Source organism: Diabrotica virgifera, chromosome 6, assembly GCF_917563875.1.
Source record: "Diabrotica virgifera virgifera chromosome 6, PGI_DIABVI_V3a".
Taxonomy (NCBI): domain Eukaryota; kingdom Metazoa; phylum Arthropoda; class Insecta; order Coleoptera; family Chrysomelidae; genus Diabrotica; species Diabrotica virgifera.
Window position 1 is genome coordinate 86,550,959 of NC_065448.1, and position 23,760 is coordinate 86,574,718.

Sequence of the window (23,760 nt, forward strand, 5' to 3'; positions counted from 1 at the left end):
TCTCCAAACGGACCGTCTCCCATATTATCAATACGTTCCTGAGAGTATGCTTGAGGATGGCAACTACAAGCTATACTGGGACCGCAGTGTGCTCACAGACCAAACAGTGGCACATAATAGACCAGATCTCGTACTAGTTAATAAATTAACAAGACAAACAACACTAATTGATGTGGCGATACCTAACAACAATAATCTACGTAGTAAATTTACTGAAAAGATCGCCAAGTATAGAGATCTGGAAATTCAAATACGGACACAATGGAGAATGCAAAGTACCCAGACGATACCTATTGTTATGTCTACTACTGGAGTCATTCCGAAGACCCTCCTCGAAAGCATAAAAAAGCTGGGTCTCAATGAACATATTTATAAGACCATGCAGAAAGCTGTACTACTTGCGACGGCCAGAAGTGTAAGAAAATTTTTGGGAGATACACCTGCATTCCAAGTCACCTAGGGCTCGATAACACGGAAAGAGTCCCACCAGAGCTCAATCCTTTTGATACCGTAGGTATCTGGGATGAGTCAATTTTCCCCTCAGAGGGAGTGTGAGCCGTATGGCTAAATCTGGATAATAATTAATATTATAATGTTATTATTATACTTATGACATCCCTCAGTTAAGTTACTGAGAACAACACATCTTAAATTAGATTAATTTATTTCAACAATTTCCTATGTGTCATCTCCTATACTTTGACCTCTGCCCGCATCGTATAACATCTACGAGCTAAGACCATCACATTTGCACAAGAGTCTAGAATATCATTTCATACTTTGCTACAATCAATACGCAACCCCTGGAGCATTGTCTTTCTCCATTCGAACAAAACATCACCCGTTTCACATACGCATCTTCCTTCAGGATCCATTCCAAATTCGAAATCTTACTGTGTTTTAACCTACGTAACATGTCTGTTTAACCTATCACTATCCTAACAAACCAATTAGCATAATTTGGACGTACTAATATGACAACAACTAAGTTGCAACGAAATCCTTGTAACGGCATCATTTAACTACTTGTAACGCCGACCTGAAGATGATCTGTATATTGTAGAGATCGAAACCGGTCGTCAAAGTATAATTAAATGATTGTGAGTATGTCTGTGTTTCATTACTATATTTAATATGTATTTATTTCCGAAAAATTATTTGTGATTGAATATTTTGTTGTTGAAATTAATGTTTGGCTTGAATCACCAATAACTCACAAATTAAAGCAGTTAGGTATAGAGAATGTTTAAGAAATAAAAAAGTAGAATAACATATCATTTTATTGCAATAATAAAATATAGGGTGTTCCAAGAAATCTCAGAAAATACTCTTTCCGAGTTTCGACCAACCCTGTATAGTACAATTCAATATTTAGCTATACTAACAATTTTTAACAATAGTAGACTATATTAAAAACAATTTGAACATAAATAGAGTTTCTGATGTCAAACTACTACAATTCTACAGGGTGTGAATTTTGCTAGGAAATTAAGAAAAAAAACGTAATTATCTTTTAAACTACCCTGTATAACATTACAAACCTCATATTTTAAGAAAGAAGACATCCAGGAGAATCCAAAAATGTAAAAATATACAGGATGTTCCATTAAAAAAAACGAAGTTATAAGCAAGTTCCGGTATAACCGGAAGTAGCAAATCGATGAAAATATTTTCATTAAAGAGATCACTCTTCAAAACCCAATTCCAATTTTCATGATTCTGTTTCCTTTAGTTCTCGAGATATTTCTAATAGGACTTTTATCTGCCTCACCCTGTATACACCATGTTTTTCACTTTTTTACGTGCTATATTTTTGATACGATTTTTTTTTCGACCAAATACTTTTCGAGTTTATTTGCGAAAAACCGTTTGAAAACGTGGTTATTTTGTAGAACAATTAACATATTCACTCGCAAATAATAGTCTAAGAGCTAGTGAACCCTCCGACTAACGGTCTCACTGTAAGTATAGAAATTTGTATAGTGATAATTCATAGCGCACCAAGGCTAAAAACCATGACCTGGCAGGCATCAGCCCTGCACGTGTATCTACCAGGTGAATCGAAAAGTGCATATTTTAGGGGGAAAATAAACTTTCTCCTGTAAAGTTTAAATTTAAGTATGTGTTTGAGTAAGTCATTTAGAAGAAATGTGTACAGTGGCAGACGATTCTGAAGAGCATAAGACCTTGCCAGGCGAGGGGAAAGATTAGGAGTTTTCCCTAAAATTATTTTTTTTGCATCAAACAAAGTTTTTTTAGGTTTTTTGAATCATTCCAAACAGAAAAGGTCTTTAGTGATTTTTCTCTTAGGTTAATAGTTTTTGTTATATAAGCGATTAAAAATTTTGAAAATTGCGAAATCGGCCATTTGTAACCCTAAATCGAACATTTAACTAAAAATTTCAATGTTGCCAAGTAGTATGGTATAGTTAGACCTAAACCCAGACATCCAAAGTGAAAGTTATCCTCCAACACCAAATTGTTCTATATGGTCCACATAATGTTCAGAAAAAAGTCACACCATTTTGAGCGTCAGGTTTGGGGGGTGGGGGGAGAAGGGGGAGAAATCTGCAAATTCGTAGTTTTTTACGTTTTTCGTCAATATTTCTAAAACTAAGCGGTTTAGCATGAACAATCATCTACACAAAATCGTTCTACATTAAATTTGAAATAAAAAAGGTCCTATAAATAACCCTTCTAAAATGAACGGTTCCAAAGTTACGGAGGTATTGTAATATAATTGGTCCAAAAAAAGGCCTAACCCAGACATCCAAAGTAAAAGTTTTCCTTCAACACCAAATTGTTCTATATGGTCCACATATTGTTCAGTAAAAAGTTACACCATTTTGAGCGTCCGGTTTGGGGGGGGGGGGGGGGGAGATGGGGGAGAAATCGGTAAATTAGTAGTTTTTTATATTTTTCGTCAATATTTCTAAAACGATGCTTTAGCGTAGGGAATGTTCTATAGAAAAATGTTCTACATAAAATTAAAAACAAAACAGGTTCTATACATAATTGTTATAAAATCAACGGTTTCAGAGTTACGGAGGGTGAAATTGGAGGTTTTCGATACTTTTTATATTTACCGATTTCTCCCCCTCTCCCCCCCCCCCAAACCCGACGCTCAAAATAGTGTGACTTTTTTCTGAACATTATGTGGACCATATAGAAAAATTTGGTGTTGGAGGATAACTTTCACTTTGGATGTCTGGGTTTTTGGTATAGTTATATCATAAATATTGCCCAAAAAATATAAAAAGTATCGAAAACCTCGACGTTTCACCCTCCGTAACTCTGGAACCGTTGATTTTATAACAATTATGTATAGAACATTTTTTGTTTTAAATTTCATGTACAACATTTTTGTATATAACATTGTTTACACTAAAGCATAGTTTTAGAAATATCGACGAAAAACTTAAAAAAACTACTAATTTACCGGCTTCTCCCATCTCCCTCCCAAACCGGACGCTCAAAATGGTGTAACTTTTTACTGAACAATATGTGGACCATATAGAACATTTTGGTGTTGGAGGAAAACTTTTGCTTTGGATGTTTGGGTTAGGCCTTTTTTTGGACCAGTTATACTATACTACCTCCGTAACTTTGGAACCATTAATTTTAGAAAGATTATGCATAGGACCTTTTTTATTTCAAATTTAATGTAGAACCATTTTGTATGGAGGGTTGTTCATGCTAAACCGCATAGTTTTAGAAATATTGGCGAAAATCTTAAAAAACTACGAATTTACCGAGTTCTCCCCCTCTCCCCCAAACCCGACGCTCAAAATGGTGTGACTTTTTTCTGGACATTGTGTGGACCATATAGAACAATTTGGTGTTGAAGGATAACTTTCACTTTGGATGTCTGGGTTATGCCATCTTTTGGATCAACTATACTATACTAAAGGTAGGTTTTTTAAACTATTTTTAAACATTGATTGATGAAATCCCGAAGAGTTTTTTGCATTACAATATCGAAAACCCTTTGTTTTTTAATTGCTAATCAAGCGGGCGCGACACTGTAGTATAAGTTGGGACGTTTGAGTTTGCATAAATTCATTATCTCGAAAATGGGAAAATTTGAAAAGAGATCCTCAGACAGGATAGCTCATTTAAAAGGTTATTTAATTTTCAATTCAGTAATATAAACATTAACATAATTATTTATACAGTATGTACAAAAAAAATTTTTTTATTAAATTAATTTAGACAAAAAGAAGAAAAAATTTTTTGTACACCCTGTATAAATAATTATGTTAACGTTTATATTACTGAATAGAAAATTAAATAACCTTTCAAATTAGCTATCACACAACCCCTACTCTCATCTAAAAAATCCATCGATTACGTCATCACGCCCAAATGGATGACGTCACTGGTATTATATATATGCTAGAAAGTCCTAATTTAAGAATAAAAATCGACCTGTCTGAGGATTTCTTTTCAAATTTGCCCTTTCTCGAGATAATGAATTTATGCAAACTCAAACGTCCTCACTTATACTACAGTGTCGCGCCCGCTTGATTAGCAATTAAAAAACAAAGAGGTTTTCGATATTGTATTGCAAAAAACTCTTAGGGATTTCATCAATCAATGTTTAAAGAATATCTACCTACCTTAGCAACATTGAAATTTTCAGGGATAAAATGGCCGATTTCACAATTTTTAAATTTTTAATCGCTTATATGTCAAAAACTATTAACCTAAGAGAAAAATCACTAAAGACCTTTTCTGTTTGAAATGATTCAAAAAATCTAGGAAAACTTTGTTCGATGCAAAAAAAATAATTTTAGGAAAAACCCCTAATTTTTCCCTCCGCCTGGCAAGGTCTTATGCTCTTCAGAATCGCCTGTCATTATACACATTTCTTCTAAATGACTTACTCAAACACATACTTAAATTTAAACTTTACAGGAGAAAGTTTATTTTCCCCTAAACTATGCACTTTTCGATTCACCTGGTAGATACACGTGCACCGCTGATGCCTGCCAGGTCATGGTTTTTAGCCTTGGTGTGCTATTAATTATCACTATACAAATTTCTAGCCTTACAGGAAGACCGTTAGTCGGAGGGTTCACTAGCTCTTAGACTATAACTCGAAAAGTATTAACTTGGTGAAAAAAACTTTTATAGAACAAATGCTGCTTAGAATTAGTCATTTTATTCATTTCCGGACATATTTCGAACATATATTTTTCACCCTCAAAAGGGGGTGAAACTCACCCCTAGGGCAAAAGCACACATCCGCACAATATCACTTTTTTTCTATGACTTGTTAGCTATGTGTATGCCAAATTTCATGTCAATCAAAGCAGTTCTTTAAAATTTAGAGGTTTTGCAGTATTTTACAATAGGATAAAAAGAGCAAGGTTCTGAAATTGTTTTCTTGTGTCATGTCTAATTTAAGTATTACCTTTATATTGGATTTGCCACAATTATTGGTGTAATGAAAATTATCTCATACCGGAAATCGTTCTCAAAAGGAAAAAGAAAATTATTCTGAAAATTTCCGGAGTCGAAATAGAAACGTCAAAACATTAGTTAATTAAAATTGTAATTTTCATTCCACCAATAATTGTGGCTAAATGCCATACAAACATAATACTTAAGGGGAGAGGCGCAAAATGTCGCCTGTCAAAATTTTCAATGTTTTAAATGTATTTTTTAGAATCCTGAGAAAATTGAATCCAGAATGAAAGTCCCTTAAAATAAATAAAAAGTTTCTTTTGAATAAATTATTTGCAATTAAAAATCACACTAAATTTTTTCTTTTATTTTCACCACTGTAACTTATTAAAATAAATATTATAGAAGTTTTCAGGGACTTTCGGTCTTCAATAATAAAGTAATATTACATACTGCGTTTAAAGTTTTCAAAAATATTTACTTAGTTCATGTGGTGAGACCGCTCCCATCTGGAAAAAATTTCTGATTCGGTTTCTTTGTGGATTCCTATTCAAAAATGTCCCCTTTAAAAAAATCTGAAGGGTGCCGGGCAGAATTTTTGGGCAGAAATTGTTTAAACAATTTTTTTAAACAAATACAAAAGATCACCTTTTTTTATTCATAACATATATTTTTAAGGTTTGTGGGTCAAACAAGAAAGGTTATCTTGTAAATGTTCTCAACAATTGATAGTTTTCGAGTTATAGGCGATTTAACATCTGAAAAATGCCAAAATACGCATTTTCGAGGCCTAAAAACTCATATTTAAATTAGTATTTTTGAGGTTGCCGGATACTTAAATTGAAGTTTAAACATTCAGCTTCAAGATTCTGAAGAGTGATTGCGTCTAACCTTAATTTAAACCGTTGTTTTTTAATTATTAAATATGCATGTCCATCCGGTATTTTGCCGGTGCGGTGCGCTCTATTTCAAAAATCTCCAATTTCTCTCCGAAAAATATTTTTGCTAGATTCTTTGGGATATTCTAAATAAAATAATCTTTTTGACATTTTTCTCAAAAGTTAACAGTTTTAAAGTAATAAGCAAGGACCGGAAAAAATGCACCAAAAAATGTAAAAAAATGCGCATTTTAATGCAATTGATTTGTGAAAAATATGCAAGAGCCTTTATGAAAAATGCAATATTACAATGCAACATTAATAATCCTCAATTTATATCTATATGATGTTGGAATAATAACATTTAAACACAATAGTTAGTTTTGATCCACAAATGTTTAATACTTGTCACTTTCGGCATTTGGCGAAAAAATTATTCGTTACTCAATTTAAACTATATGTCAAAAATAATACGCAACAACGCACTGCGAATCAAAACACGAAATGAACTTCAGCTTTTATAAACAAATATTAAAATCTAAATTTCTGTACCTGCTTATCCCCCTACAAAGAGCAAACAGGTTTTTACAACCTATGTCAACTAATTGTTGTCCTACCGACCAAGTTATATTAGGGATTAGTCGGCTTAGACCCAAAAATAGATAATAGTATAAGAATATTAACCTGATTTAAACATTTTTCTTAAGAAATGGATTATACACAGTTATTGAATTTAGGACTGATAGTTTTTTAATTGGAAGTGAAAGTGAACCTTTAAGATTTAAAATATCGAATTAATGCAACTTTTCTGAATTTATCAAGAAAAAATGCAAAATGTTTAAAATGTTTGAAAAAATGCAACATTTTCTAATTTATCAAAAAAAATGCAAAAATATGCAAAAATGCAGTTTGAATTTAATCCGGTCCTTGGTAATAAGCTATTTAAAATCCAAAAATCCTTTTTTTGGCAATTTTCGGATTTTAAATCGCTTATAACTTTAAAACTGTTAACTTTTGAGAAAAATGCCAAAAAGCTTATTTTATTTAGAATATCCCAAAGAATCTAGCAAAAATATTTTCGGAGAAAAATAGGAGACTTTTGAAATAGAGCTCGCCGCACCGGCAAAAAATCGGATAAACACGCATATTTAACAGTTAAAAAACAACGGTATATATTAAGGTTAGACGCGATCACTTTTCAGAATCTTGAAGCTGAATGATTAATCTTCAATTTAAGTATCTGGCAACCTCAAAAATACTAATTTAAATATGCATGAGTTTTTTAGCCTCGAAAATGCGTATTTTCGCATTTTTCAGATTTTATATCGCCTATAACTCGAAAACTGTCAATTTTTAAGAAAAATTCCAAGATACCTTTCTTATTTAGAATGACCCAATTAATCTAAAAATATATGCTCCAGAGCAAAAAAAACGTGATCTTTTGTATTTGTTTAAAAAATTTTTTTAAACAATTTCTGCCCAAAAATTCCGCCCGGCACCCTTCAGATTTGTTTAAAGGGGACATTTTTGAATAGGAATCCTCAAAGAAACCGAATCAGAAATTTTTTCAGACGGGAGCGGTCTCACCACATGGACTAATAGGTCTGGATCCCGCGTATGAAAAAAAAGTTGATTAATAGCAAGCTGAAAATTTGTTAATAGCTTAAGGGTGTCTAGTTGGACAAACTTTGATATATGGGAACAGTGGAATAGGGGAAGTTTTAATTGTGGAACAGTTTAAAAATTTGGAACGGTCAGACCACGAAAACGTCAGATGTATTTTTTCCGACAGAACTTCCAATTAATTTGATACCCTTTCATAAACTCTCATGCAAAAATCAGGCTGCTATTTATCACCAAATGGGCATTATAATGAGTGGAACACGTAGAACATGTCAAATGACAGAAATTATGACATGTGATAAATAGCAGTCTGATTTTTGCATGAGAGTTTAATGAAAGGGTAACAAATCAATTGGAAGTTCTGTCCGACAAAATACATGTGACGGTGTCGTGGTCTGACCGTTCCAAATTTTTAACCTGTTCCACAATTAAAACTTCCCCTGTTCCAGTATTCTCATATATCAAAGTTTATCCGACTAGACACCCTTAAGCTATTAACAAATTTTCAGCTTGCTATTAATCAATTTTTATTTCATACGCGGGATCCAGACCTATAACTAGTTTTCTCAGGATTCCAAAAAAATGAGTACATTTAAAACACATTGAAAATTTTGACAGGCGACATTTTGCGCCTTTCCGGATAAAAAGAACTGAAACGAAAACGGACGAATATTGATTAATTAAAGAAAAAAAGAAAAGAAAATGAATAGAATAAAATAAACGGGGAAAATATTGATTTCATAGAAAAGGACTACAGGTCGACCGAAATAGGAATAGACGTGAACATATTTTCTCTGTCTATTTTATAGTAAGATCCTTCAACAAAACTCTTACAAATTTTATGTTTATAGGGCAGTCAATGAGGGTATGTGGCTCCGAATTGCATCCTACTATATCTATTTACGTGATATTTTCACAATAAGTAGGGAATAGCCCAAGAAACAAAGTCTACCCTATGCCGATGTGTGCTTTTGTCTTAGGGACGGTTCCCACCCCTTCTCGTGGGTGGAAAATTTTTTGCTTAAATAACTACGGAAGTTGCTAGAGAACCTAAGACTAAGCAAAAACTGTTCTATAACTTTTTTTCGAAAACTCAATACTTTTTCAGTTATTCCTGGTTGAAAATTGGCCATTTTCATTGAAACATAACACCTTTTTAAACGGTTTTTTTGCGAATACCTTAAAAACTATGCATCTAACTAAAAAAACCATATAAATCATTTTTGTAGCTTATAAAATAACAAAGAGATTCTTTCCTTTATGAATCTTCTAGTTATAACACAAAAAGAGATATGGTAAGTGAAAAAAACTTGTTTTCTTGGAGCATGCTCAAATCAGTGTATTTAACTTGAAATAACAGAGAAACTGTCGATTTTAGGTGTATAATACTATCAATAGCTTTTGTTGTGCTTGAAAAGATCTTTAAAATAAGCAACATTAAATGCCGATTACATTCAAACTATGGAAGATAAACTGTAAAAAATGTGATCACTAACGTATTTTAAGACAAAAATTGAGAAGAATATTTAACCCCTCATCCACAAGAATTTAAATGCATCGTTTTCCTTCTACAATACATTTTACTATAGTGTTCTTTTTATGTTCAAAAAGTTGGGCGGGTTTAAAATGAATGGTTTTTGAAAAAAATAAGATCAAATTATTGAGCGCATTTTTAAATTTTCTTAAAAATCTTCCTATTTCTCCATGTAACTCGAAAATGATAAAAGGTGCAAAAAAGATACCACACAAAAATGTAGGTTTCTTCTAGACAAACATTTTGATTTTATTTTTTATAACAGTATCTTTTATCATTTTCAAGTTACATGGAGAAAAAGGAAGATTTTTAAGAAAATTTAAATATGCGCTCTATAATTTGATCTTATTTTTTTCAAAAACCATTCATTTTAAACCCGCTCAACTTTTTGAACATAAAAATAACACTGTAGTAAAATGTATTGTAGAAGAAAAACGATGCATTTAAATTCTTGTGGATGAGGGGTTAAATACACTTCTCAATTTTTTTCTTAAAATTCGTTAGTCATCAATTTTTTGCAGCATATCTCGCTTAGTTTGAACGTAATCGACATTTAATATTGCTTATTTGAAAGGAGTTTTCAAGCACACTAAAAAGTATTGGTAGCATTATACACCTAAAATCGACCGTTTCTCTGTTATTTCAAGTTTAATACACTGATTTGAGCATGCACCAAAAAACAAATTCTTTTTACCTACCATATCTCTTTTTGTATTATAACTAGAAGATTGAAGAAGGAACGAATCTCTTTGTTTTTTATGAGCTACAAAAATATTTTATATAAGTTTTCTAGTTAGATGCATTGTTTTTAAGGTATTCGCAAAAAACCGTTTGAAAAGGTGTTATATTTCAATGAAAATGGCCAATTTTCAACCACGAATAACTCAAAAAGATATTTTAAAACATAAAAAAGTATTGAGTTTTCGAAAAAAAAATTATAGAACAGTTTTTGCTTAGAATTAGGTTCTCTAGCAACTTCCGTAGTTGTTTAACCAAAAAATTTTCCACCCCCGAGAAGGGGTGGGGACCGCCCCCAAGACAAAAGCACACATCGGCCTGGGATAGACTTTGAATAAGGAGATATTTTCAGGCTATTCCTAAAATTTCATTAAAATCCATTGCTAGTAGGATAGAATTCGGATGTAATAACCTGTTCTTGCTCTCATTGACTGCCCTATTAGTGGGCACTTGTTTTTCAATTATATTATAGCTGAAAAACAAGTGCCCATCATACAAAAATTTCGTAAGAAATTTGTTGAAAAATTTGACTATATATAAAGGAGACAAAGAAAGTATGCTCATGTCTATCCTATTCCGATCGGGGTGTACCTGCTCTAAGATAAAACAATGTAAAAATTTATTTCATAAAAATTTATTAGTGAATTTTATAAAATATACTGACAAATGTTAAAAAATACATATACACAAAAAACAAAATATCCCACATTTATATGCGTTTTACTAACTTACAACTAGGTACTTTTTATTAAATAATGGACTAGAAACGCAACAAGCACTTTAACATTTTACTAAAAGTAATTAACATTTCAACATACTTACTAAATTGCAGTTGATTTGATAAAGAAATTTTTACATGGTTAGAATTCGATAAAAATTTATAAAAAGGGATATTTTAAAACATAAAAATCTTTTATCCTACTTATATAAATCCATTTTGGTACATATGTTCAAGTAATGGCACTGTTCTCCTCTCGATTTCTTCTTCATCTGCCTCTTCCAAATGCTTCTTGTAATCCCTCTTTTCGATCTCAGTCAACATCAAATACAAATCCAGTTTGGCATCATCTTTGACGTATTTTGCTCTTAGAATTACCATTGCCATGATCCATCCAAACTTGGAGTAATCCTTCCATTCCTGTTTTAATTCTTCCAAGGAAATGAACTCGTCACATCCCATTACCGTGCAGGTATCAACTAGATTTTTGTGGTATAAGTTGAGGTAATGATCAAGATTATCGAAAACTTCTTTGCTTCCTCCCGAATAAATGCAATAGGACAGGTCGTAAACAGCTGATCCAACTTTGCATGTTTGGAAATCTATAAATTTCAAATCTTCTGACACACCAGTCTCCTGAAATTACAAAAAAAAAACAATATAAGAACATAACGTTAATTCAGTTCATAGAAGTAAAATTAAAACACACTGACGCAGTAGCTTTAAATTATGATTTTTTATCATATAATACTATATCATACTAGTGACGTTATCCATCTGAGCGTGGTGACGCAATGGATGATTTTTTAAATGAGAATAGGGACCATTTACTAGCTCATGTGAAAGGCTATTTAGTTTTCAATTTAATTATATAAACTTTAACATTAAACATACAATTTAACAATTACTGAAATATTGTGGAGTAGCAGTGAAAGAACAATTAATAACATTAATTAAAAAAGTCATTATCATTACCCAGCCTTAGAAGACAAACAAACAAGAACAAGGCCTTAGTAATTTCCGGAGGTTTGAGAGATGTGGTCTGGAATAACCCATATATGAGCATGGACAGCAAAGTTAGAATTTATAAAACTTGCATTAGACCTGTTATTACCTATGGTATTGAATCAAGAGAAGATACCAATAAAGCCAAAATAATGCTACGAACAACCGAAATGAAAACACTAAGAGCAATAGCAGGGAAGACAAAAAGGGATAGAATACGAAACAACATCATTAGGGAATAATGTGGCGTGCAAGATGTAGCAAGATGGGGTAGGCAAGGACAAAGAGAATGGTTCAGTCATATAAAAAGAATGGAAGAGCACAGACTACCAAGAATTGCGCTAGAAGGAAAACCAGCTGGCAAGCGTCCACCGGAGAGACCACCAAAAAGATGGAGAGATAGCTGGCAGTCTACCTCTCAAGAAATACTTCAACGTCGGAATTAACAGATCGACAGATCTACAACAAGGATAAGAAGAAGAAGAAGAAGAAGAAGAAGAAGAAGAAGAAGAAGAAGAGAAGAATTGACAAAATCGTAAATCACAATAAAATACCGGAATAATAGTACCTACATTATTTGACGGTTCTTGCTGTAAGTTTTAAAGAACCGTTTGGATTTACATAAAATTTGGCACACGCATAGCCAACTTGTCAAAGAAAAAAGTGATATTGTGCCGATGTGTGATTTTCCCCTGGGGGTGACTTTCACCCCTTCTCGGGGGTGAAAAACATACGTTCAAAATAAGTCCGAAATTCGATAAAATGCCTAATTCTATGCAACTTTTATTCTATACAGTTTTTTCACCAAGTTAATACTTTTCGAGTTATTTGCGACTTAATATGTTTATTTCTCAACAAAACAGACACGTTTTTAGACAATATTTCACAAATAATTCAGAAACTAAGTATTTTATCGAAAAAACCGTTGTTAGCAAAAGTATAGCTTGTAAAAAAGTGAAAAAAAATGGCGTATACATGAAGTCTCTAGACCCAGTAGAAGCAGAGTTATAACTAAAGAAAAATAGGTTCATATTCGCCAAACTTCAAATAAATATATTTCAACGTGAAATAACCAAAAAATTAAGCACTTTTTGGAAAAAACTCATTACAACTTTTTTAAAGAGTTTAAAAAGCTTTATGTCCATTTTTATAAAAAAATAATCTGGCATCAAATGTGGGCAAGTTACGCTCAAAATACAGTTGTAGGTCTGGATCCCGCGTATGAAAAAAAAGTTGATTAATAGCAAGCTGAAAATTTGTTAATAGCTTAAGGGTGTCTAGTCGGAGAAACTCTGATATATAGGAACACTGGAACAGGGAAGTTTTAATCGTGGAACACGTTCAAAATTTGGAACGGTCAGACCACGAAAACGTCACATGTATTTTGTCCGACAGAACTTCCAATTGATTTGTTACCCTTTCATTAAACTCTCATGCAAAAATCAGGCTGCTATTTATCACCAAATGGGAATTATAATGAGTGGAACACGTAGAATATGTCAAATGACAGGAATTATGCAGTGCCGCGCCAGCACGTGGTAGCGCCTGTGTGCAAAACATCTAATAGCTTCCAAAAATACGCAATTTTTTAAAAATCGTATCGTTAAATAAAACAATGTGAATAAAAATGGACAACTATTTATTGTAACCAAACAAAAATAACTAAAAATTCTCACACATGCAAAAGGAAAATAAAGTAAGTTAAAATAATTAAATAAAAATATTTGGAGTAACCACATAAAAAGGTAAAGATATACTCGTAGGTATGTACATAAACAAGAAATAATATTATAGAAGTAAAAGGCAGATATAGAGGACTAATTTTATTTAATCTTGCCCAAGTATACTTTAGCTCCTAGGTCATCTTCAGGGGCGTTTCGTCAAATTGGAAGGTATTAAAATGTCGTAACATTTGTGTAAATTAAATAATGGCAGAAATTAACATAATAGCACCGACTGGACAAAGGACAAACAGATTAAAATTAAATGCCGGTGCTACGTTAGGTACATATCTACATATACAATATAAAAAGATACCTTCTTAATTTGACGAAACGCCCCTGATGATGGTCTAGGAGCGAAAGTATACTTGGGCAAGATTTAATAAATTCTATTAAATATGAAATATGTAGGTATTTTATAAAAAAATCACTTTTTGCGCCTTGAGTTCGGAAAATCTTTTTGTAATATGGTGAATATCAATTTCATCTAATACTGACGACTCTATCGAGATGATGGATACATTTGTCAACCGCTCTTAACTGATACCTAGTCGATCTTAAATATTTTTTTAAGTTTCAGTTTAGAAAAAGATCGTTCAGTGGTGGCAACAGATATGGGCAGAGTGATCAGAATGCGAAGAGCTATTGTTAAATTTGGACGAACTGCAATTAATTCGTTTAAAAATATAAATTTTAAAATTTTACAAACATCATTATTTAATTCTTTTAACAAACGCTGAAGCCGTATAATTCCTTCAAATAAATATTCTTCCCCTATATCTAGATTCTAGATGATCACATCTCATTTTTTTTTCAAATTTGCACACAAAAGTTTTGATTGTGAGTTTTCTGTGCTGTCGTTCAAATTATGTAAAAATTTGAAAGTTTTAAAATTTTTATTTCTATTACATCATTTCATCAATGTTTGGTCGAGGTCGAGAAAACAATAAAAGAAATGAACTTTGTATTACGTGTGTGACATTTTAGGATCCAAAATCAGTTCGTCTTTATGTTCGTAATGGAACTGTCTGCTTTTATTCCGACGCCGACGCCGTGTGTGGCTGGTTGAAAACTGGGCTCCACATTCAGTTTCTTTGCAGTTTCATTTGCTGTAGTAATAACATAATTAAATTCGCTATCTGTCGTAAATTCAAGCAAGAATTGTTTTAACCCTTGTAAGCATTTAAGGCCTAAGGCCAGCTGCATATTCATTGGTTTTATTGTAAAATTTTGCTAACGAAGTTAAGTTTTATCGTAACTTCATACTTTCATACCATATGTGGACTGAGCATATGAATGTAAATGTTGATACATTTGATCTCCTAAACATTTTTTGGCTGCATGTCTTTAAATCTGCATAAACAATGCAGATTGTATTGTTGTGCCTACCTTTGAAGTTCATATATACAAGGTGGCAAGGTCGGTTAATGGGCAAGTGTTGTTTTGACCCGCGTAAAATTTTTGTAGCAACTCAGTGGCGCCCATTAATTGCTGGCGCCTGTGTGCGCCGCACATATTGCACACGTGGACGGCGCGGCCGTGGAATTATGACAGGTGATAAATAGCAGTCTGATTTTTGCATGAGAGTCTAATGAAAGGGTAACAAATCAATTGGAAGTTCTGTCGGACAAAATACATGTGACTTTTCGTGGTCTGACCGTTCCAAATGTTTAACCTGTTCCACAATTAAAACTTCCCCTATTCCAGTGTTCCCATATATCAAAGTTTGTCCGACTAGACACCCTTAAGCAATTAACACATTTTCAGCTTGCTACTAATCAACTTTTTTTCATACGCGGAATCCCTATTGGTCCGTTTTGATTTGGCATAAAAAATCGGGAAAATCACCCCCTCATTAACAACTTAAATAAAATTAATCGTTACCGCTTCACATGTTGCTTTATTTATGTTGTGTCTATATGATCTGTAAGTTCCATCGACTCAACGTGCTTATTTTTGAAAAAAAAATGGTTTTAAATCAAATTTTAAAAATTTTTAATTTTGAAAAAATGTTCTTTTTCAAAATAACTTAAAAATTATTAGTAATACCAAAAATCTCAAGAAGTAATAAAATGTACGTTTTGCTTTTCTGAATATTTTGGACTTTTTGTTTTCCTGTTAGACAAAAATCGGTTATGCTATGGCTGTTCAAAGTTTGCATACACTCGGGATTAGTGACTCATTCAAGCCATTTTAACTACAGCCTTTTCAAGAATAAGCACTTTAAACCGCTGAGACTTACAGATCGTATAAAGAATAAACAAGTTGGTAATTTGTGAAGCGGTAACGATTAAATTTATTTGATATGCTAATTAGAGGGTACTTTTCGCAATTCTTTTTATAAAAAAAATAAAAGGTACCAACAATGTTTTGAGCATAAATCATTTACTTTTAAGGTTAGAAGTTTTTTAAAAAACAAAACTAAACTTTTTTTAAACGCTTTAAAAAAGTTGAAACGAGTGTTCCCCGAAAAATGTTCCATTTTCTGGTTATTTCTCGATGAAATATTCGATTTGGAATTTGACGAATAAAAACCTACTTTTCATTAGCTACAACTTTGCTTTACTGGGTCGACAGACTTAATATATGCACCATTTTTTTCATTTGTTTATAAACATAAACTATATGTTTATTGAGAATATTTTTTCGACAAAATACTTACTTTTTGAGTTATTTGCGAAAAACCGTCTAAAAACGTGGTTATTTTGTTTAAAAATGAACAAATTCACTCGCAAATAACTCGAAAAGTATTGACTTGGTGAAAAAACTCTATAGAACAAAAGTTGCTTAGAATTAGTAAGTTTATCGAATTCCGGACTTATTTTGGACATATACTTTTTCTATCTGAGAAGGGGTGAAACACCCCCAGGGCAAAAGCACACATCGGCACAATATCACTTTTTTTCTTTGATTTATTAGCTATGTGTATGCCAAATTTCATGTCAATCCAAGGGGTTCTTTAAAATTTAGAGGTTTTGAAATATTTTACCGTTAAATAACGTACTATAATGGAGAACGAGCGAACTACTTCTACAATTCAAAAAAGGAGATCAAAAGCAGCCAGAAAACTACAGAGGTATCAACTTGTTAAATACTACCCTAAAACTTACAATCAAAATTCAACAAGAACTAATGAATTAGAGGATAAGTTTAACAGATGAACAACAGGACTTTCGTACTGGAAGATCGTGTACAGATGCAATATTCGCCATAAAGCAAATCAATAAGAAGCCACTAGAGCAGCGGTTCCCAAACTTATTTTTCCGTGGCCCGGTTATTTTTGTGGTCATCCTTTGTGACCCACTAATTTTTTTGCATATCCTGGCGTACGGATACAAGCAAACATATTTAAATATCTATTATAGTTTTATATACCTATTAATAAAAAATGTACACCCGCCTTAATAGAGAAGTTTGACGGGAGCATCACTGAGTCCTATGTTCTTTAATTTAACCATGGATGAAATCATAAAAAGCGTCAACAAAGGAAGAGCATACATAATGGGAAACAAAGAAGTAAAAATACTCTATCACGCAGAAGACGCAATATTAATAGCGCAAGATGAAGATGGTCTGCAAAGATTAGTCCACAGATTTAACATTAGAGCACGAAAAAAGAAAATAAAATACTCAATACTATGAAGGAAAAAAAAATGAGCTACTTTGGTCACATATTAAGAAATGAAAAATATGAGTTAATGCGATTAGTTATACACGGGAAAGTGGAAGGAAAAATAGGACCGGGGAGCCGACGCACGTTCTGGTAGAAAAATTTGAAGCAGTGAAGTAGAATAACCACAATAGAACTGTTCAGAACTTCTGCAGATAGAGTAGAGTGGGCCATGATGGTCGCCAATGCCCTTAAAGGATGAGACACATGCGGGAGAAGAAGAATAATTCTAAAATTAGTAATCTAGAAAGCTATTGAGAAAAAAACAGCCGCCAATAAAGAATTTAACCTGGTGTACGTAGACTTACAAAAAGCATAATGATAGCGTGCCTCTCAGCAAACTATGGTCAACCCTACATCAAACCAACATTAAACGGTCTTATCAAAGCAGTCCAAATTCTGTACAACGAAACGGCTGCAAAAATTAAAACTCTATCAAGGATGTCTGCGGTATTTAAGGTCACGAAAGGATGGAAGCAGGGTTGTTGTATTTCGCCTACGCTTTTTAAAATTTATCTGGAACAAGCATCTGGAATTCCCATGCCATTACATTTTATTTTCCTCAAGCTGAGGAAAAGAAAATGTAATGGCATGTGAATCCTTCTCAATGACGAGACAACACTATACACTTTATGTTTCGCTGATGACCAAATTCTGATTGCTCAAGATCATGACGACTTGAGTTACATGACGCGGAAGCTGATAAAAGAAAATAACAAATGGGGTCTCGAAGTCAACATTAAGAAAATTGAAGCCATGTCTATTGGAGGGACAAAGCAGTACATTGCATTAGACGATGGGGTAGAAATTAAACACTGTGATGAATACAAGAATCTGGGCATGAAGATAACTCAAGATGAAATACTCGATGCTGCTATAAAAGACAGAAACATACAGGGTAAAAAAGCCATATCCATGATGAACAGCATTCTGTGGGACCAAACAATAGACCTGAATCCCGGTTGCCAAAAAAAAGTTGATTAATAGCAAGCTAAAAATTTGACAACAGCTTAACGGTGTCTAGTCGGACAAACTTTGATGTATGGGAACACTGGAACAGGGGAAATTTTAATTGTGGAACAGGTTAAAAATTTGGAAAGTCAGGCTACGAAAACGTTCCATATATTTGGTCGGACAGAACTTCCAATTTATTTGTTACCATTTCCTTAAACTCTCATGCAAAAATCAGACTGGTGTTTATCACTAACTGGGCATTTTAATGAGTGGAACACGAAAAACATGTTAAATGACAGGAATCATGTTGGTTAGTAATAGCAGTCTGATTTTTGCACGAGTGTTTAATGAAAGGGTAACAAATCAATTGGATATTCTATCCGACAAAATACATGAGATGTTTTCGTAATCTGACGTTCCAAATTTTTAAACTGTTCCATAATTAAAACTTTCCCTGTTCCAGTGTTGCCGTACATCAAAGTTTGTCCAACTAGACACCGTTAAGTTATTAACAAATTTTCAGCTTGCTATTAATCCACTTTTTTTGGTACGCGGAATCCAGGCCTATAAAACGAAAAAACAGCTCATATACAATACCATACTTCAAAGGGTAATCACATATGGCAGTGAAGTTTGGCCACTGAAACAAAGAACGGAGAGAATGTTACTAGTAACAGAAATGGACTTCTGGTGAAGAGCAGCAGGCAAATCAAGAAAATATCAGATACCAAATGAGAGAATACGAGTAATGATGGGAGTCACACATACAATAATTGATGACATAAAAACAAAACCACTAGTATGGTACGGCCATGTACAGGGAATGCCAGATTACAGGTTTCATAAACAGATTATGGCATAGAAGCTGGAGGGAGGGAATCAAAAATGAACTAGAGGAAAGGAAAATCCCTCCAGGACTACGGTTAAACAGAGAAGAATGGCAGTTAGGAGTCGGAAGGCGTCGGAGAACGCTGTAAACCGATAGTAGTACAGTGGAACCCCGATAAGTCGGCCCCCGATAACCCGGAACTCCGGCTAACCCGGACCGATTTTTTCAGACAAACATTTCAACAATAAAAATGTATTGCTGTTACAAAATCTCGTGAACCTAATTCATTTATTTGGTGACGTCAATATATGAACGAAACGATTGAATCCGACATTACTGAACATATCAGGGTGCATATGGGACCCTGTCGCGCAATTCGCAGCAAATAAAATAGTCGTATGTTTTTGGCTTCATTTTATTTCGGTTATACATACGCATTTTCAAGGTTCACGAGGTTTTGTGCCAACATGTAATATAATATTTGAGAGATAATGGGTATTATTTGTGTAATTTCAACTACATATACCATAGTAAAAATGACTCATGGCACACCACATTCATTGTCGTGTTATCAAAAACAACAGGCACCTGTATTATCCTTTATTTATTTGAAACTGTCTTAGCATTGTTTAGAAAAGACTATTAAAATTATTTTTTTAACAATGGTCTTAGTCATCACTGTTATTAAATAACATAACATCAGAGAAGGTATTGTGTGTAGTAAAGTCGTATTGTTCGCTTCCGTTCTGTAATCGTTCGTAAATCTATTCAGATTTTGTGTGCGTGTTTTTTGTCTATAAGGGCAACAAAACGTAAAAATGTTGTAGTGACAATGGAAAAGAAACTAGAAGCATTAAGTAGAATTGATAAAGCTGAATCTTGCAGCATTATATGGTGTCGGTACATCTACAGTATCGGATTGGAAGAAAAATAGAACTAAAATCGAAAAAATTTTTTTTTAAAATGATAACAAAAGACAGTTTGGACAATCGATGCAAAGCTAATAAAGCTAAGAATGAGACTCTTGACGACGCTTTGTATATGTGGTTTTGTGTGGAATGCGAACGTGGTTTACCAGTGTCTGTGTGACAATTATAACGGAGTTTATCTGTAAGCATACCATATTTTATTAATTTTTACCATTTTCTCCGGCTAACCCGGATTTTCGATAACCCGGATCGGCCGCGGTCCCGATTAATCCGAGTTAACGGGGTACCACTTTAATAGCAATCTAGAGTATAATAGATAAGCATTTCTATGTTTGATTGAGTTGAAGAAAGAATTTGACAGAGTAAAGCTCAAATATGTAGCTATAATATAGCTCAAATATAAGCTATAATAGACAAGTTCCCTAGATATCATAAAAACTATTGCAAACATCTTCCAAAACAACAAAATGGAAGTCAGAATAGATACACAACTTATAGACATAGGCAGCGGAGTAAGACAGTGGGATTTATTGAGCCCTATGCTCTCCAATTTAATCATGGATGAATTCATCAAAAGCGTCAACAAAGAAAGATACAGAATGGGAAAGAAATGAGTAAAATCACTCTTTTACGCAGACGACGCAATATTGACAGCGCAAGATGAAGATAGTCAGGATCTTAGGATGAAATTGCTTCACTAAAATAATAGCAATCAGTAAAGAACCATTTAGATGCAAAATTTAAATTGATGGCATCAGTATTAAATAAATAATGGAAATAGAATACCTTGGAATTACACTGTCCAACTACGGAGACATGGACAAAAAGTGAGATATTGATTTGAGTACAAAAAGCTCATACACTAACAGGATGCCTAATAACACTATAGGCGAAATTGAGATGAAGTCAATAGTTTATAAAACCAGTGAAAGACCAATAATGACATTAGATGCATCAGAAATAAGACCCGATACAGCCATAACACAAAGACTTACGGGAATCAGCAGAAATGAGAATACTACAGAAATTACAGCAAATACGCTGATATATCGAAAAAGGGGTGAAGATATTAGAACAAAATGTGACATACAGTGCATAAACAAATTAAGACTAAATATAAAAAAGAATGGAATAATCATATATTCAGAATGGGAGAGACACGAGTGGTCAAAATAGCAAGGGATAAATCACCAATCAGTAGAGGAAGTAGGTATGCAAAGTCCGCAGATAGTGTGCTACTTTTTTTATAAACAAAATGGCGTCCGAAAATCGTGTTTTTTTTCAATTTTTGCTCTATAACTCCAAAGATTTTAGCTTTAGACCAAAAACACTCAAATAGAAATTCAACGTAATTAAATTCTACATAGGAGGTGTTTTTCCCGATTTACTACGACGAATATTTTTCCCGGAAAATGCGGGTTTTTCCAACAAAATCTTTAATTTTCAACTAAAATTTTAAATAAGTAGTTGTTTATCAATAATTAAATAACTTGGTAATATAAAAGCCCTGTTCATATATGTGATAATTCCAGAAGCCTATGGAAATTGAGTGAACATTTTAGCAACAATTGAATTGTTAATTAAAAATTTACGGTCACTATAAGAACCAGAATAATTATGATACATAAGAATTACTATGATTTTTATATAAAAAGATACTATGCCTATCTCATGTACTTTACAGAATTAAAATAGGACTATTTAAGCGGTCTCGGGAATATTTTAAAATTATAAACAATTTTTTGGCTTAAAAACAAATAAAATATCTCGGGAAATATTAAATTAAATTAAATCATGAAAACGGTATTGGTAAACAAGCGGCAGGACGCTTTATCTCAAAGAAAAACGTTTAATTTTGATAACTGGTTGCTGAGATACAACCGGTTAAAATTGACCGGCATTAACGGCAAAGATATAAACAATGTAATCATAATTTTCAAACCATCACCATTTTATTTTTGTCCCCTTTCTCCACACCAATTTTTTTATCTTTAAAATATTCGTAACATATATTATTATAATAAAAACTATCGATATTAGGAGTGAAAATTGCTAAAAATAGCAAAATTCCAATCAAAAATTAGGTTGGAGAAAATGTAATCTCAAAGTTCAAAATCTGTATACGTTAAAAAAATAGATTTTCTCGGCTTCCCATGGAGCAATTTTCTTCATTTTTTTTTTGTTCCCAAGTAACTCGAGTAGAGACATCTAACTAACGCATTATTAAATGTCGAACTTGCTTTTGTTTTGTTATAATAGATTAATTTTTTTATAAGAAAAGAAAACTACATATTTTTTCCAGTTGTAGTCTTTTTTTAGATAAACTTACTAGAGGTGTACCTTTTAACTTTAAGAACACAAATATTCTCATTTGAAAGCTGTATAATTATATAAAAAAATTTTATTTAAACAAATTAAAAAATTTTGTTATAATAAAAAAATTAATTTATTATAATAAAACAAAAGCAACTTTGACATTTAATAATGAGTTAGGTAGATGGCTCCACTCGAGATACTTGGGAACAAAAAAAGAATTATAAAAATTGCTCCATGGGAAGCCGAGAAAATGCATTTTTTAACGTATACCGATTTTGAACTTTGAGATTACATTTTCTCCAACCTAACTTTGATTGGAATTTTGCTATTTTTGGTAATTTTCACGCGTAATATCGATAGTTTTTATTATAATAATATATGTTATAAGTATTTTCAAGATATGAAAATTAGTTTAGAGAAAGAGGACCGAAATAAAAAGGTGATGGTTCAAAAATTATGATCCTATTGTTTATATCTTTGCCGTAAATGCTGGTGAATTTTGACCGGCTGTATCTCAGGAACAACTCATTACAATTAAACGTTTTTTCTTTTCAAAGAATCATCCTGCCGATTTTTTTCCAATACCGTTTACATGATTTAATTTAATTTAGTATTTCCCGAGATATTCTATTTGTTTATAAACCAAATTTTTTTTTATTACTTTAAAATATTCCTGAGGCCGCCTAAATAGTCCAATTTTAATTCTGTAAATTATATTAGATAGATACAGTGCCATTTTATACAAAAATTGTAGTTATTCTTATGTATCATAATTATTGTGGTTATTATAGCGACCGTAAATTTTTAATTAGCAATTCAATTGTTGCTAAACTGTTTATTCAATTTCTATCGGCTTCTGAAATTATAATCTATACGAAAAGAGCTTTTATATTACCAAGCTATGTAATTATTGATAAACAATTACTTATCTAAAATTTTATTTATCACCATATAAATCACCTGGAATGGACGGGATCTATCCAGCCTTCCTACAGAAGGGACAGGATGTGATTATCCCGTATCTAACAAAGATCTTTAAAGCTAGTTTGACATGGAGATATATTCCAACTGCATGGCGAAGGGTGAAAGTCACATATATCTCCAAGGTTGGTAGGGTAATGGACCAGACCCCCAAGTCATACAGACCAATAAGTCTATCCTCTTTCCTAGCAAAAACGCTGGAAAGATTGATAGACAGGTATATTAGGGACGATGTGCTGATGGAAAAGCCACTTAGCGATAGCTACAATACGCATACCAGCCAGGAAAGTCAACTGACTTGGCACTGGATGATCTTAACAGACTGCTCTCAAAGTCGCTAGATGACAAAGAGATAGCGGTGGCGACGTTTCTGGACGTGGAGGGAGCGTTTAATAACGTCTCCTTCGTGTCTGTAACGGAAGCGCTTAAAAGGAGAGGAGTTCCTGCCTTCATAT

At 32.8% G+C, this 23,760-nt stretch overlaps 1 protein-coding gene across 1 annotated transcript in view; it reads right to left on the minus strand.

Moving 5' to 3' along the window:
• Positions 1-10,800: 10,800 nt before the first annotated feature.
• Positions 10,801-23,760, minus strand: part of LOC114332089 (uncharacterized) — a 29,149-nt gene continuing 16,189 nt past the window's right edge. Inside the window, exon 3 of the mRNA XM_028281798.2 lies at positions 10,801-11,536. Within this exon, the coding sequence (XP_028137599.1) occupies positions 11,105-11,536 (432 nt within the window). The 3' untranslated portion in view covers positions 10,801-11,104. The remainder of the gene's footprint in view (positions 11,537-23,760) is intronic.